General features: G+C 39.8%; 1 protein-coding gene across 3 annotated transcripts in view; it reads left to right on the forward strand.

The window, feature by feature from the left end:
* The window catches only part of zdhhc5a (zDHHC palmitoyltransferase 5a), a 37,694-nt gene that overhangs the window by 18,598 nt on the left and 1,773 nt on the right, over positions 1 to 17,323 (forward strand). For 2 of the 3 annotated variants that reach the window (XM_079264575.1, XM_079264574.1), the window contains exons 10-12: positions 6,930 to 7,038; positions 7,118 to 7,227; positions 15,539 to 16,563. In XM_079264575.1, the coding sequence (XP_079120701.1) occupies positions 6,930 to 7,038; positions 7,118 to 7,227; positions 15,539 to 16,563 (1,244 nt within the window). Of the gene's footprint in view, positions 1 to 6,929; positions 7,039 to 7,117; positions 7,228 to 15,538; positions 16,688 to 17,323 lie in introns of all 3 variants that reach the window. The other variant, XR_013771828.1, reaches the window with a different exon arrangement.

The raw sequence follows: 17,323 nt of genomic DNA on the forward strand, positions 1-17,323 counted from the left end.
TGAGAAAATTGTTGTTCTTATAGAACTGGAATGAGAAACCTTGTAATGGAAGATGGTTGATGAAGATGGAAGATGACACAACCGTTGACAAAAAAAAATCATAAACACCAATCTGGACATTGCCAAAATGTACTGTGATAAGCCAGAAAGTTTCTGGTAGAATACCCTTCAGACAGAGGACATATAACTGGAGCTTCTTTGGTGAGCTACATCAGCTTAATGTGTACACAAGCAAAAATGAATCATTTGTTGCTTCTGGTACAGGGTATCATTAATTTGTTCCAGTTATGATGTAATCCAAAGGTTATCAAGGCATCCTGGAGCTAAATGTATTGTATCCAGTGTCAGAAAAACTTAGAAAAACTGGAGGTTAGGGATCCTCCAGCAGAAGAATGAGCCAAACCACACAGTTGAAAACAGCTAAGAATGTAACAGACTTTTTTTTAAAGGTGGCCGTCACTGAGTCTTGACCCAAAACCTGTTAAATAGCTGTGGGAGCAGCTGAAACATGCAGTTTAGAGAAGCCCTTCAAATCTGAGATAAGTAGAGCAGTTTGCTCAGGAGCATTGGGTCAAAATTATTGTAGTAGCTAGTTTTCTGTGAACTTTTCAAGTGACATTTCAGCGTTTTTGCCATTAACAGAAGGGTGTAAGCATGTAATGAGGGGTATAGGGGCTGAAACTGAGAAACCAACTATTCCAAAGCACCAGAATCACAGGCACATAAAGTGGGCAAACATAGGTAGTATCGCTATGACATACTAGCTGAAACAGTCAGTTTGGTGGCAGTAGCCATGGCTCTTACCAGAAATGTCCTCAAAAACCCTTCAGACCTTCAGGAATAAAGATGGTTAAGAGTTGCAGACTTCCTGTGGTCATGCATGTCTGTTGTCTAAAAGAAATTAATAAAATATTATTATGGGAAAATAAAAATAAAAAACTTTTTGCAAACTATTTCATTATTTAATATTGTAAAAATCTGAATTTTTTTTTTTTTTTTTTTTTTTTAAGAAAAACGTAAAATAAATTATTCAATTTTATACATTCAGTGCTTAATTAGGATAGTAAAATACACAGAATACATGAACTCAGATTGCATTTGATACATGCCCTTTAACCATCTGTCACACTTAGGAAAAAAAACTTAATTTCAGACTTTATACAAAAAATACCTGTCTTATAACCTACTCATCAAAGCAGTCGAGACAAACATTGAGGTCCTTCTCAAGCTTTCCATAGCATGATCTGTACAGCATGAGTTCAGAGTGTACATGCAGTGATGACATGATTTTTATCCATTCCTCTTGCGGAATTCTGAAGAACCCTGCACATAGCTTAAAAGAAAGTAATGCTCATGAACAAATCCCAAATGAAGAAATCCCAACAAACTAACCCATTTTTTGTAAAAACTGCCCAGGCCCTCTCTTTATGATGTAAAAAGGGGTTCTTCATTCAGACTAGACTGTTGGATTAGAAATAGAAATGTCCAAAACCAGCTAGTTAGAGGTGTAATGACATGGTCAAAATTCTTTACAGATTCTGAGAACAGATTTTTACAAAAATCACTTTTTTTCCTATTGTTCCATCAACTTTATTATTTCTTACACTTACACAGATTTTTTTTTTTTCCACAAGATGACAAAGCTTGATCTATAACAACATAAAATCTGAATTGGTTTGTAGTTGAATCAATCTTGAATCAATCTCTTTGTTAACACAATGTTCACAAAATTATTAAGCAAAACAATATGGTAGATGCCAAAGTGTAATCTGACAATGGAAGAAAAAAAATATATATATATATATATATATTTTTTTTTAAACTTTCTGACCTGGGGCCTCATTTATGAAGCTGTCGCACGCACAAAACCCGACGTACGCCAAATATAGTCAACTTTTGGAATTTATCAAAACACAACTTGGCGGTAAAATGTCCCTACCTCCATGCCAACTCTGACCCTGGCGTACCCACAAAATCTGGAGAAACGGGAAACGGCGACACCAAAGGCAGAAAATAAAACCAAAGAAATGGTGTGAAATTTGAGACATTTGTTCAAAATCAAATATAAACTTTCACACAGAATGTTGTACATTAACAGCATGTGCAAAAAAAAAAAAAAAAAAAAAAAAAAAAAAGAATAATTGAATAATTGCATTAAAATGATGTGGTCGCCCATCATTCCATCTTTGGGGATTAATAAAGTATTTTTCATTTTCATTTCATCTCATTAAGCTGGTCAGGGTGTTTCCTCCACCTCCAGAAGTACAAAACACAAAGTGATGGTTGGATATAAAATGCACCCAAATGCGTAAAGGCACACAGTGGCTTATCTGTCCCTGCGGAGGAGCTTGGAGACTCTGGAGTCGAGCCCGGCACCTTCCAAAGGGAAATGACTGACAAGTCGGGGCTGCTCACTCCTTTTCCCAACCCAGAGCGCAGATCAGTTCTCCACAACCAGACATGCTGTAGTGTAGGGGCCATCGGGCAAATGGAGGCAAGTGGAGGTGCCTCTCAGCACAGGAGGAAACCTGTTGTACAGCTGTAAAATGTGTGCAGATAGTGGAGATGCTACATAACATGGCTTCACCTGCGTTCACCTGCACAATCATCCAATCTGAATGATTGTGTTGTCAATCATCCTCTCACGTTGGAACCAAACGCTGCTGCTTTACGTCTAGAAGTGATGCAACACATCAGAGGTGGAGAATTCTGATTTATTCACAAGTTTATCTTTATTCAAGTTTATCTTTAGTGGGGTTTCTGTCAGGGTGGTGTTTATTTCTCTCCATCTCCTGCACCTCCTCCTTCATGGCAGTTATTGGTTCCTCTGTGAGGACACCACAGCTAGGACACAAGGTGGAATCACTGGCCTCCCCCCTCTCCGACCACATCTGCAGCGCTGCAACCCAGCTGGCACACACAGGAACACCAGTATGTTCCCAGTAAATAAACTGGAGTCAGAGACGTCTCATTTATGTTCATTCATTTTATAATCTGAAACAAAGGAATGAACCACTTTCAGCTTCATCTGGAGCATTTTGTTCCAGCGTATCTCTGGACTCCATTTGCCCGCCAGCTTTCTTGATAAGTCCGGTGGTCTGATGAGACAAGCTAACAGCATCTGTCCCCTGCTGACATTCCTCTCTTTCTGGTGGTGGTGATGTCCATCCTGTTTCCACCAGATAAAATATTTTTACATTTTACATTATCGATTAGAATTTCTTCCTCATTTTCCAGAAAATTCCTCTTTTTTGCTTTTTTCCTGCTGAACCGTCATGGAAATGAGCTCGATGAATATTTATCAGGAGTGTTCACCTGACCTTTTATGGCCAACATGTGGGCATGACAAGATGTTCCCTGACGTGCGCAAAATTTAGTGTTGATCCTGATTTCTGAAGCGAAACAGGCGTGGGATGTGCGTGCGCACTGCTTTGTAAATCGGGAAGTTTTTTTGCGCCGCATTTCCCGTTTTCCGTATGTACGCCACCTGTAGTCAGCGTTGCTACGCACAGTTTGATAAATGAGGCCACTGGTTTCCAGGTATGTAAAGTAATCTCAGCTCTGCAAACTTTTATGTAAACTGTAAGATGAGAACGCATGTGAAAGTAGTAAGCTAGTATGAGAAAAAATATGCTATTTTATAACACAAATTCAACACCTGCTTCAGAGAATGATTTGGAATAGTTTTAATGCTGGTTTGGATTTTGGTGAAATTTAGGAGGGGTGGATGTAACAGGTATGTTAAAATATTTTATATTTCACCAAAAATCTGCTTTATATACACTTTATTCTATATTCATTCATTCATTTTCCGAACCGCTTATTCCAATTCAGGGTCGCGGGGAAGCTGGAGCCTATCCCAGCCGGCTTTGGGCGACAGGCAGGGTACACCCTGGACAGCCCGCCAGTCCATCGCAGGGCCACACACAGAGAGACGAACAACCACTCACGCTCACACTCACTCCTAGGGGCAATTTAGAGTGACCAATTAACCTATCATGCATGTGTTTGGATGGTGGGAGGAAGCCGGAGTACCCGGAGAGAACCCATGCATACACGGGGAGAACATGCAAACTCCACACAGAAAGGCCACTGACCAAACCAGCCAAGGATTGAACCAGCAACCTTCTTGCTGTGAGGCCACAGTGCTAACCACTTATTCTATATTATTTTCCTATTTTTATTTCAACGGTGGGTGTCAAAAACTGATAATAAATTATGCATTTTCGCTGAGGAATTTGAAAGGCTAAAACACTTACCTGCTAACTCAGGGGTCGGCAACCCGCTGGAGCTTTTTCAAAAATGTTTTAAAAAAAAAAAAAAAAAAGGAAAAATATATATATTTTTGTTTTGATCTGGTTCTGTAGGAGGACAAACATGACACAAACATTCTTAACGTTTTCCAGCACTGTAAAAATGTGTAGAATAAATATTAAATTTCAACGTTTCTGTCAAGGAAGATTTGCGTCATAGCCTGCGACACACGTAGCCGATCTATCAGCAGGGCGGGATGTCAGGCAGGTAGCGTTGTAAACAAACCGGCGGCTGTGTGATGCACCATGGATCCCAAAGGGAAAAAGAGAAAAATAACAGAGGAGAACAGAGGATTCAGCGTTTCTTGGACCGAATCATTTGCATTCATTGCCAATGTGGAAGGATTGCCTGAATGTTTGCTCTGTAGCGAGAAGTTGTCAAATAACAAAAAGAGTCATGTGGAAAGACATTTCCAGGGAAAGCATGCTACATTTTCAGCCAGTACCCAGTTGGGAGTGACACAAAAAGTACGATTGCATTACTTCTGGAGAAATTAGAGAAGCGCAAAAATAGATTTAAGAAGTGGATTGCATCTCCAAACTCCACTACTGCTGCAAGTTTTGTTGCAACCTGGGAGATAAAGCGTGGAAAACCGTTCACAGATGGTGACTACATGAAGGAGTCAGTCATCAGCATATCAGAACACGTATTTGCTAACTTTAAAAACAAAACCGAGATCATGCAGAAAATCAAAGACATGCCCCTCTCTGCTAAGACAGTCAAGGAAAGGACCATTTAAATGGTGGGCAACATCACCAATCACCTGCACCTTTTACTTCATCCAACTTTCTCAGCAAGAGCAGCTGGTGAGATATGTCCCACCAATGAAAAGGGAGGGCCATACCCATAAGTTTACTCTTGTACGCTGGTGGGCTCTTACACATGCAAATAGCCTATATTTCCCTCTCGTACAGTACGTCCCTTCATAGATTATGCGCTAGGTGCTTGCCCACTTTGCCTATGGCTAAAACCATCCTTGAATGTCTGACTAAACTAATCAGTGGTATCTTTTGTCTGGTCATTCTCTGATTACAGTTTGAAGCAAGCTGCAGCAATCTTTTGAACAGTGGAGGGGCTTATGCAGCAGCCGCTGCTGCTAAGAGTAAACTACCACTCACCAAAGTCTCGAATCTCACCAAAGAAAAGTTGCCAGAAGTCGCCTAGATTCATTGATTTCCTGAAATAGGCTCACTAGAGGGGTCTGCAAATTGGCTAAATGGCAAAGTTATAGGTTGATGAGGGATGTACCCGGAAATGTTGGACTGACAGTTTCCTCGATTAAACACATTCATTAATTTAATGAGTTAATTTTTCTGCAATTAATCAATTTTAATGTACTGAAATACCTTGCTTTTACTTATGACAACATGACAGCTATTGTTTTCTTTTTTTGTTTTCTTCTGTTGCGTTTCAGTTACCATAGTGCCGTTCTTCTTGTTACACTTTAGTTTGCATTGCATTTAACATTACAGAAGCATAAAGCTATCAAGCAAATAAAAAAGGATTTTATCATGTCATGATGTTAGTTTTATTGAAAATACATGAATATGTTGTAACATGATATGTTTCAACTTTTTACTGTAGAATGGTGACATAACGTAATATAATTCCCTTTTTTTTTTTTTTTATTTGGGTGACACCTCTACATTTCTATACAGTGTCAAATCTTTTCTCTATTGTTTTCTTCCTCTGCTTGTTTTAGTGGCAGATAGCAAACCTTTTTCATCTAATTGCCTCCCAGGTGGCATTAGGTGACTGAGGGGCATGTGAGGGAAAGTTTGTTTCTTCCTGCCTTATTGTTGAGGTGCCCTGAGAATGGAAATACACACTGGAACACTGCAACTTTGTGGAGCTTTGCAGGCAGACTGTCTTGTATCTGATGTAATCACCAGCCAGAGGGAAAAAAAATCCTTCCTTTATCCTGTTGGCCACACACAACACCCACACCATTGCACATAGAGATACACATACATCTAATACATCTGTAGTTATTCATGGTTTTTAGTTTTTTCTCCTGATGTTGGTTGTGTTTTCTTACCTTACTGTTTCTTTACAGGCTTTGAAGATTTTGTCTGAGGACTCATTGTAGTTGCTGTGGCTTGTTTTCTACTTTTTGTTTTACTCTTGTTTTTTTTTTCACTTTTTTTTTCTCTCATCTTCTTTCTTTTTCCACTTTTTCCCTCCATTGTCTCTCTTCCTCCAGTAGTTATAAGCAGAAATAGAAAAAACATATTTATGACATGAATAAGACAGTAAAGAAAAAATTAAGGATACTCTTAGCATTATTGTGCTGTCATTATGCTGGATGGGAAAGGTTTGAAAAAAAAATAAAAAATGGTCACTTTCAGACGGACACTTGCAGGCCATTGCTTACAGTCAGTCGCTTGTTTGTCGTCGCTCACAGGCCCCACTTAAGGAAACTCAGGTCCAAGATGCTGCTTTTCTTACAATTTTTTCTATCAATACATGCAGGTTGTTTATTAAAATGTTTCAGATTGATCAACTTTTCCTCTGAATTGTTAAAGTTGTAGAGCTTTTTTTTGTCACGGTGTGAACCACTTATATGAATTAGTATAAAATGTGAAGAGATTTAATGTTTTCGTTCTCCCCTCTAGTCCAAGTCCAGCCTTGAGATGATGGAGAGTCAGTCATGTGATGCCGAACCTCCTCCTCCTCCTAAACCAGAGCTGCGTTACCCAGGAATCAACAGGGGAAACACGGAGGGTACTGTAGAATCTCGTTATTGCACCTTAACCCCACTGTATCTGAACGATAAACTCAGTGTTTCACCTCGTTCTTGCAGAGTGCAGTCTGCTGAACAAAGCCCCTCCCACACCAACAATGTACAAGTACCGTCCCACCTACAGCCCAGGAAAAAATCACACAGCGCTGACCCATGCTTATGCCAACCAGGTACTGTTCTGTTCTGATCGTTTTTTTCCTTCTGCTGCTTTATCACTTTGGTCTAACAAATCTCCATTTTTGTTTGTTTTCCTTTTGATTTCCTGTTGGCCATCTTGATTTGGTTTCCCAGTGGCTTACTGTTGATCAGTATCAGTAAGTGATTGTTCAGATAGCATTCTCCCTCTAGTCTGTTTCTGTCTGCCTGTTCTAGGCCTGAGTTGGACACTGAAATACCAGTTCAGAGTTTTAGTCAAGTTATTTGATTCTAACTTAATAAATCAGGATTGATTATCATTGGTTCTCTTCAGTATTTGAGCCAACATGTGGTCCTGAAGTTCCCTAATTATAGTCCAGTACAGAAACTGGTCCCTCCACCTAGTCTTTAAAGATGGTTTTCACCACCCTTTGTAAATTTTTCTTATTTTAAGTTCCTGTAGCTCAAAAGTTAAACTTGCTATTAGACCTTCTGTTTTCTCACTCACATCCAATAAACCAGGGATGCCTAAGACCCGTCCTCAAGATCCACCATCCTGCAGACTTGCCCCTGTGATCCCTCACGCTATGCGTGTGTCCCCATGGTCCCTCAGACCGGCTATGTGTCTCTATAGTCCCTCAGACTCCACGTTTCCCCATTGTCCGGCAGGCTCTGTGTCCCCGCTGTCCTGCAGATTCTGTGGCCCTGTTTTAACACAACTGACTATTATTTTCTGGCTCAATAGCAGTTTAGTACAGATCTTGTTCACAATCTGTTTAATGTGAATCAGATATGTTTTATCAGGAAATATCTAAAACATTCAGGACAGTGGACCTGGATGACCAGTGTTCCCTACCACTAATCTGAAACCAGCAGGGCAGTGGACACTCAAGGGCCAGGGTTCCCTAACAGTGATTGAAAACCCACAGAAAAATGGGCCTGGGAGACTAGGGTTCCCCACCACTAACTGAAAAGCTGCTGGACAATGGGCCTGAAAGACCAGGATTGGGTATCACTGCATCCTTTGGACCTCATATTTACTACTTTGAACTGAGACAAAGTTTATTTCCTTGTTTTTCAGTCTTTGTGTATTTCGGGTACAGCTTAATTGAATGAGGATTACTGAGGGTGGAACATGGAGAAAGTGTCGGCATCATCAGCAAACTAATTTTTCATAAAAAATATGGAGGTGTTTCAGTCACCAGACCTTCATTTGTGACCTGGAACTCATCTCTGCTTCATTTAAACTGTAAGAAGCTCTCTTTGCCCTGCCTTTCCTTATCAGCACGGTGCACGTAATGGTTAGCTCACAGCAAGGTCACCAGTTCAAGCCTCAGCTGGAGGGAGGTTCGAATTGCGGCCTTTCTTTTTTCATTATATTTTATTTTTAAGACTTTTTAAATTTACAAAAGGACCCCCCTCCCCTACATTTTTCCCAAACAATCAGACAAAAACCAAAAAAAGTAATAATTTTTTTTTTTTTTTTTTTTTTTTAAATTAAAACTCCAGTTAACCATATCTCTTTGACGTTAAACATAATACACAAATACATACTAAGGCCTGTTATTTTATAAAATTATACCTACCAGGCTTAGGTAAGGTTCTCAAATTTTAACAAAGGTTTTATAAGATTGTCTTAGACAGTATGTTATTTTTTTCCAAGGGCTTACAACTGTTCATTTCTGTAAACCATATGGTCAGAGACAGGGATGGGAATCAGACTTCCATGTAACCGCAATACATTTTCTAGCCACTACCATGGCTATCTCATTTTTTGGGTATTTATCTAGGGGTTCCTCAATTTTCATCAAGCTTCCAATTAAACAAATTTCAGGGTCCGAAAGTATTGAAGTCATGACAATGTTAGCCAGAGTATCACATAGGTCCTGCCAGAAACCTCTGATTTTCACACATGACCAAGTGCAGTGCAAGATTCATGAACCATTCCACATTGAAAACATAAATCAGATCATTCTGGTTTAGACCTGTGTATTTTCTCTGGCGTGAGATATAGTTGATGTAAATAGTTATAATGGATAAGTCTAAATCTTGAGTTAATAGTGGCAGTTACTGTTCTGGAATAATTTCGACCAGAGGGTATCTTCAATTGAAACCTTTAAATCTGATTCCAACCTTTCCTTAGATCTATATTGTGCCGGTTTAGGACATTGTTTCATCAAACAGGAGTATACCTTAGAAACAAATTTACATGGTTCGCCATCATGCAACAATTTTTCTAACTCTGTAAATTTAGGTAACCTTATATTTTTCCCTATGTATTAATTAGGAATGATCGTAACTGAAGATAACAGAAAAAGGTTTTGTTTGATCATTTATATATCCTTTTCAATTGATCAAAAGTTATCAAGGATTCTCTTTCAAAGCAGTCCTTCAAATAATTTATTCCATTTTTATATCAGGTTTCCAGAATCTTATTATTTAGTGTTAGTGGAATGAGTTGGTTTTGTTTCAGAGGTGATTTTGGTGAGGGACAAAGTCTTTGTCCAATGATTTTATGTACATCATACCACAATTTGATAAGATGTAAAAGAATTGGGTTGTCTGTCAGTTTAGACAGAATTTTCCAGTTTTACTTGTAAATAAATTCACTAAACTTCTTATCTCCCAAAAAATTGAAAGCAATATTCAACCAAGATGGCATTGTTTTACCTTCAAACATAGATAAAATAAATCGCATTTGAGCTGCAAAGTAATATTTCTTAAAATTTGGTAATTAAAATCCTCCTGATTTATATTCCCAAGTTAATGTTTCTAAAGACCTTCTGGCGATTTTGCCATTCCAAATAAATTGTCTCACACTTTTATTAAAGGATTTTAAGAAAGTCTCTGGTATCTGTATAGGAAGGGACTGAAAAAGACACTGCAGCCTCGGTAAAACGTTCATTTTGATGCAGCTAATTCTTTCAAGTAAAGTAATGGGTAGACTAGACCATTTCTGTAAGTCAGTTTCAATCTTTTTAATAAGTGAATAATAATTCAATTTATAAAGATTTTTTTAAATCACTATCCACAAATATACCCAGATATTTTACACCCATTGGAGACCATTTGAATGCAGAGATACTTTGAGATTCTGGGGGATTAAATGTTGTAAGAGGAATTATTTAACTTTTATTGTAGTTTGCTTTATAACCTGAGACAGTACCATAAAGATCAAGCAATCTTTGTAGCTGAATAAGAGATTGAGATGGGCCTGTTACATACAACATAATGTAATCTGCTAATAAAGTAATTTTATGGGCTGTCTGCCCGACCGTAAAACCTTTGATGTTGGGATTCTGCCTAACTGCTTCTGCCAAAGGTTAAATAGCCAGTACAAATAGGCCTGGTGATAGTGGACATCCCTGTGGGGACGATCTAGACAAAGGAAATGAGGAAGACATCTGCCCATTAGTGATAACCTTTGCTTTAGGTTTGTAATATAGAGTTTTCAAACAGTCAACAAAATTTTGCCCAAAACCAAATTTTGTCAATACGTTTAACAAATAGGGCCATTCCAGCCTATCAAAAGCCTTTTCAGCATCTAGTGTAATTGCCACAGTTTGTTCAGATCTTCGTTTTGCCAAATGGATTATATTAAACAGTCTACATAAATTATTGGCAGATGTGCGTTTCTGTATGAAACCACTTTAGTCTGGATTAATTATTTTTGGTAGCATTTCTCTAAGTCTATTTGCTAACACCTTTGAAATCAGTTTATAATCAGTAATTAATAATGAAATAGGTCGATAAGAAGCACATTTTAGCGGGTCTTTGTTTTTCTTATGCAGAGCTGTTATTAGGGCAATTGTAAACGATTCAGGTAATGTATGGGTTTTAAAGGCTAAATCTGCTACATCTTTTATTAGTGGTATAAGTAGATCTTTAAATTCTTTATAAAATTCAGGAGGGAAACCGTCCTCTCCTGGTGCTTTAATAGACTGGAGTGAAGACAGAGCTTTGTTAATTTCTGCCTGTGTAAAAGGAAGGTCAAGGTTCTTTCGGTCTTCATCATTAATTTTTGGTAATTCAATTTTGGATAAGAAATTATCAATATGTGTCACATCGTGAAAAATTTCCGATTTGTATAAATTTGAATAGAATTTTTAGATGTGTCATTAATCTGCATTGGATTATATGACATCATACCCATTTCAGTTTGAATTGCGTTGATTGTCCTACTGGTTTCCTCTGTGTTCAGTTGCCATGACAGAACTTTTTGTGCCTTCTCTCCCAACTCATAATACATTTGTTTAGATTTCAAAATATCTCTTTCAGTTTTATAAGTATTTAATGTGTTATACTGAAGTTTTCTTTGGATTAAGATAAGTGTCATTAGAACCATTTATTTGAAATTCTTTTTCCAGTTGTAAGATTTCTTTTTCTAACTTTTCTGTCTTCTGTATATTTTTTGTGCTTTAGTATAATTTGTCCCCTTAAATAAGCCTTTAAGGTATCCCAAAAAATAAAACTACTAATAGAAGGGTCACTATTTGTTTCACAAAAAAAGTTTTATTTGGTCTCTTATCAATGTACAAAGGTCAGCTCTCTTAAGTATATTGGAGTTCAGGTGCCATCTATAGGGTTGTTTTGGTACATTGGGAAATATAATTGACATTGTTCATGGCGAATGATCAGATAAAGTTCTGGATTAATATTTACTTTCTAATGCTCTATGGAACAAATGACTGGATAAGAGAAATAAATCAATTCTCGTGTGGCAATTATGAGGGCATGAGTAAAAGGAATAATCCCAAATTTGAGGGGATAACTGCCTCCAAATGTCCATTGACCTAAGGTCTTTCATAAAATTTTGCGTTGTTTAAACTGCTTTTGATCTGGTAATGGTCGTACGATTTATCCAAAGCAGGGTCTAAGCAAAAATTTAAATCACCACCCATAAGTACATTATGTTGTCTACCTGCTATTTTCAAAAAGAGATCTTGCATAAATGTTTCATCATTATAGTTGGGTGCATATAAATTAAGGAGTGACCATTTTTCTGAAAATATTCTACAGTTAACAAAAACGTATCGCTCTAAAGGATCGATAATAGGATCAGTAACTTCCAGGGGTATATTCTCATTTACTAAGATTGCCACTCCTCTAGCTCTTGACTTAAAAGAGAAATATACCACCTGTCCTACCCATTCTTGTTTTAATTTATTATGTTGTGATGTGAGATGGGTTTCTTGAATAAAGGCTATGTTTACTTTTAACTTTTTAAGATATGTTAAGACCCTTTTTCTTTTTATTGGCCCATTCAGACCATTAACATTGAAACTAAGAAATTTCAATTTTCTGTCCATCCCATTCAGGTTACATCATAACCTTTGTAATTGAAACGCAAAAACAGGAACAAGCTATAGCACATCACTGGAGTATCAACACAACAAAACGAAAGAAAAAAAGACAAAACCAAACAAGGTGAACCGAGCAACAAAAAAAGAAAGAAAAAGAACCCATATTGTACCAACTCGAACAAGTGGCCCACCTCCCTTCATCTGAAACTGTCTTATATACATAAGCAACTTCTACTGTGGGTCAAAGCTGTTGCTCCCTGAAGGCTCTTCATAAAAACAACATAACCTAAGTTTTTACCCTTTTCTTATCCTTATGAATTCAAAGAAGAAAAAAGAAAAAAAAAAACTCTTATTGCGTTTATCAATTTTTACAAGTAAATTTTCATTTTACCCTTATAGTGTCCACAAAGTCTGCTGCTTACTTCGGTGTTTTGAAGAATTTAGTCTTTCCATCAAAGAGGGTTATCCTCAGTGTTGCAGGATGCAGGAGAGAATATTCAATTCCCATGGACCGCAGCTTCTGTTTCACCTGATTGTATTCTTTGCGACGCGTCACAAGATTGGCACTAAAGTCAGGGAAAAACATCACTGGGTTATTCTCAAACATGGTAGGACCTTTGTTTATCCTGGATAATTTAGCAGCGGTGCGAAGTATGTTTTCCCTGTCCTTGTATTTCAGAAGGCGTATCAATATAGGTCTTGGCTTTTTCTCAGTGGATGGTCTCGGCTTGAGCGTTTGATGAGCTCGCTCTATCATCAGGGCCTCTGCAAAGTGTTCAACTCCCAATATATTTGGCAGCCATTTAGCAAAAAAGGCTAGCGGATCATTTCCTTCACGTACATTCCCAATCCGAATGTTATTGTGTCTGCTATAGTTCTCCATTGACTCTACTTTCTCCAGTAAAAGCTTGTTATCCTTGGTAAATTTAGAGAGCTGGATATTCATGGTAGCTATATTGTCCTCTGTTGTCCCGATGCGGTCCTCCACCTCGGTGACGCGGGATGTCAGTCCATCAAGCAAGATCTTTAGTCCTGTTATGGACTCATTAATCTCAGCAGTACGTTTATCCATCTTGTCCGAGAAAGCTTGATTTCCAGCACATATCTCCTAAAGTACGAGTGCCATATCGACAGATGATTGCACCTCGTTTTCCTGTGTCTGTTCCTGCGTCTTCATGCCCACGTCTACCTAGTGTTGCATCACGTGACCAATTGCGGCCTTTCTGTGTGGAGTTTGCATGTTCTCCCCATGTATGCGTGGGTTCTCTCCGGGTACTCCGGCTTCTTCCCACCCACAAGACATGCTTGTTGGGTTAATTACTTTGCTTAATTGGTCATTTGTCTGTTTGTCACAGAAATAATCTGTTTAGTATTAATGATAAAAAGACTAATTTAGAATTACTTGGATAAGAACCTGCCATGATCTCTATTGCTATTGTGAAACTATTCTATGGTTCCCATCAGAAAAAGCATAACAGCAATGGATGAAACTATGTATGTGAGGTTTTTTTGCTGAGATTCCTCTTATTTTTATCGGAGCAACATCACACTTTTTATGACTTTACCATCTTTTACAACCAAGAAAACCGAATTCAGTGATTTTTTTTTCCCCCTATTATTTCTCTTTTTTTTACTGTAAAATGAAAGATGAAAGCTAGTATACAGTCCCGACTTTCATTCAAATTTTTTTTTTTCAGGATCTCCAACATAGATCAGATACTTCATTGTCAGACCAGGAGCATACATAGGAACAGGTGCAGAGGAGCAGAAAGGGCACACCTGCACAAGTCCACACACACAGTCAAAATGAATTATGCATGTGCAAATCCACCGCTGATCCCATCCTGGCTTATTGAGTGGGATGTAAACTAACATCATTTTCTGTTGTCTCTGTTTGGTCCATTAAGATTGTTAATGTCAACTTTAAATTGTCTGTCCAGTAAGTAGTTTAAAAAGTTGTTTTTGCCAACATATGTTAATGTTTTACTTTGACTAAAAACCAAACAAAAGTAAGAAAACAATAAAAATCCAACAAAACAAAGCAACTCTGCCAAAGTGTCTCTTTTGGGTCACTTTGCTGGTCCAAAGTAAAGAAAGTAATTATTGGCTGTTCTAAAAGTCGCTAGAAGTGGCTTCATAACGTCATCGCCTAATTTGCATAATTGGCCATATGCGTGTAATGTAATGGACATTGTAGGAGAGAGAAATAATGTTGTGGGAGAAACAAAAGGTGAGTCAAAACCACCCTAAATATATTTAGTACGCTGAATAAACTCTGTTCTGTTGTTTGTTTTTTGTTATTATTATGCCATTGAAATGGGCTATCACTTCAAGAAAATAGATTTTGATTACCTTTAGACCCACACTGCATAAATCACTTTTGTCCTCCATTGTTAAATGTCAGATTATCAAATTTAACCAAAGGACTGTTGTGTGAAATTTCAAGCTTCATGTCCAACCCTCCTGTTGTTTATATTTTAAAAAGCAAACCTACCTCTCATCACCTTATGCACCGAAAAAATATTGTTCAAAAATGTTACTAAAATTATTTAAAGGTTGTGTGTGTGTAAGAGGAGACAAGAGAGACATTTATTGTTTTTATATTCAGTGTTAGCTGTTGCAAAGTTGATGTGCTGGTAATGCATGCATTAAATATTTATATTGGGAAAAAAATTGTGATCTCAATTTTAAGCAAAAAAATCGGGATTCTATCCAGATTTTATCCAGAATCGTGCAGCCCTACAGATCAGTCTAATTTACTTAGCGTCATATAAAACAGACATGGCCTTGGATGTGTGATTTCCATGGTGATGTGAGCAAATCCTGCCATAATGGTATTTCTGCATATGGGAAGCTTGATGAAGTTCCAGTGAATGAACTGGGACCAGTACTGGACCAGATCTGGATCTGTTTTTCTCCATGTTACAGACTCCATCCTCTTACTGTGGGGATGTGTGGGATGATGGGGTGGCTGTTATGTAGCAGAACTTAAGCTTGGTCTGTTTTTCAGCTCTTTGTTTGCTTTTGCCCCCCCCCCCCCCAGTTAAGTCAAGGCGAGAGCATTGGCAGTGCCAGGGACTCGTCGTCTTCCACCTCCTCCCTCCTCCAGGCCAGCCAGCAGCCCGGTTTCCGCTCGCAGCCCAGTCTGGACCAGAGAGACACTTCATCTGATCGAGGTGGGGGAGGAGTCAGAGGGGAAAGAAGAGGCGGGGGGGCTGGGATACCTGGCTACTCCCTGGGGGGGCGGTCCTACCCCTCCTTCTCCGATCCGACCGTCCTGTCTGGAGTGGCATTTCAATCTTCCAGCTCCACCCACACTTCAGCCGGTGCCCCCCACGTCTCTGAGGCAACCACCCCATCCACCAGCTTTAAAAGCTTAGCCATTCAGACACCCCCTCCTCACCATCCATCTCATAATGGCAGCCTGTCCTATGACAGTTTGCTGGCAGGGGAAGATGAGTTCGACAAACGGGAGGTGTCAGGTCCTGCAGCCCCTGATATTTCCTCTGGGAGAGCCTGTACACTAGCAACTGGTGGCTATGACTCTCCATTCCTGTCACAGCAGAAAGATGCTGACACCCAGTCTCCCCGTCACCACCACCGCCCCCACCACCACCACCACCACCACCACCCCGCCTTCCTCCACCGCTCCTCTTCCTCCACCACCTCCTCTACCTCACCACCTCCCCCAGAGAGGGAGCGCTTGCTGGCAGAGCCCCACCCTGCTGCCAATCAAAACTCTGCCCCACCCCTCCCACACCACCACCACCATCACCATCACCACCACCACCACCACTCCCATCACCACTCCTCCCACCAACCTCGCTTTGCTGCCTCTTACTCACAGCCCCACCACGCCTATCCATACCGCACACGTTCTACAGACACACCCCTGCCCCCACCTTCTACCACCCACCCTCCCCACTCCCCACATCCTCCTCCTCTTGGCAAGTCACTGTCCTACTCCAGTGCTGCCGCTGCTGAAATGCAGTACCGGCTGATCCGCAAGCCGTCTGCATCAGCCGGAGCCAATGCAGCGGGAGTAGGGGGAGCATTACCAGCACCAAAGTGAGTATAACCTTCATCTTCTGTCTGGAGGGTTTGCTGCTGAAAAACCACCACTGCCTGATTGACTGCTCCTCTTCCTCCTCCTCTTGCCCCCTGCTCTCCTCCCCGTACTACCAGATCTCCCGTGAGTGCTTTTGACTTTACTCCATCTGCACCATCTCCTGTCCTGTGCCATAACATGTAGTGTGTTTAGGTGTCATGAGGTTTTGCATGTCTCATGCCCATGTTTATGCTGCCACCATGTCAGTCTCATCATGTCAGTCCGAGATCTGTCCACAACCCGTCCAAGACCTGTCCCAAGCCTGTCCATGACCCATCTGAGACCGACCTGAGACCCATCCTAGAACTTACAGAGATCTGTCTCTGACCTGTCCCAGACATGTCTGAGACCTGTCACTGACTTGTCCATGACCTGTCCCTGACCTTTCTGAGACCTGCCCATGACTTTCCCGTTACCAGCCGAGACCTCTCTGAAACCCATCCCGAACTTGTCTCTGACTCATCCGTGACTTGTCCATCATCTGTCTGAGATATATCTGTGACCTGTCCAAGACCTGTTCTTGACCTGTTCCTTATCTTTCTCAGACATGCCTGTGACCTGACTGAGACATGTTTATCTTGCTGTTGTCTCTCATGCTGCAGAGTCCTTTATCCTTTGTCCTCTTAGGTCTGCACTGTGTTGAAGGGGAAGTGTGTTCCTGTGTCTGGCATGTCAACCACTTCCTCAGATCTGCCCCATACTTCATGTCCTGGACTGTCT

This window comes from Telmatherina bonti, assembly GCF_933228915.1.
Source record: "Telmatherina bonti genome assembly, chromosome: 3".
In the NCBI taxonomy this organism is placed as follows: domain Eukaryota; kingdom Metazoa; phylum Chordata; class Actinopteri; order Atheriniformes; family Telmatherinidae; genus Telmatherina; species Telmatherina bonti.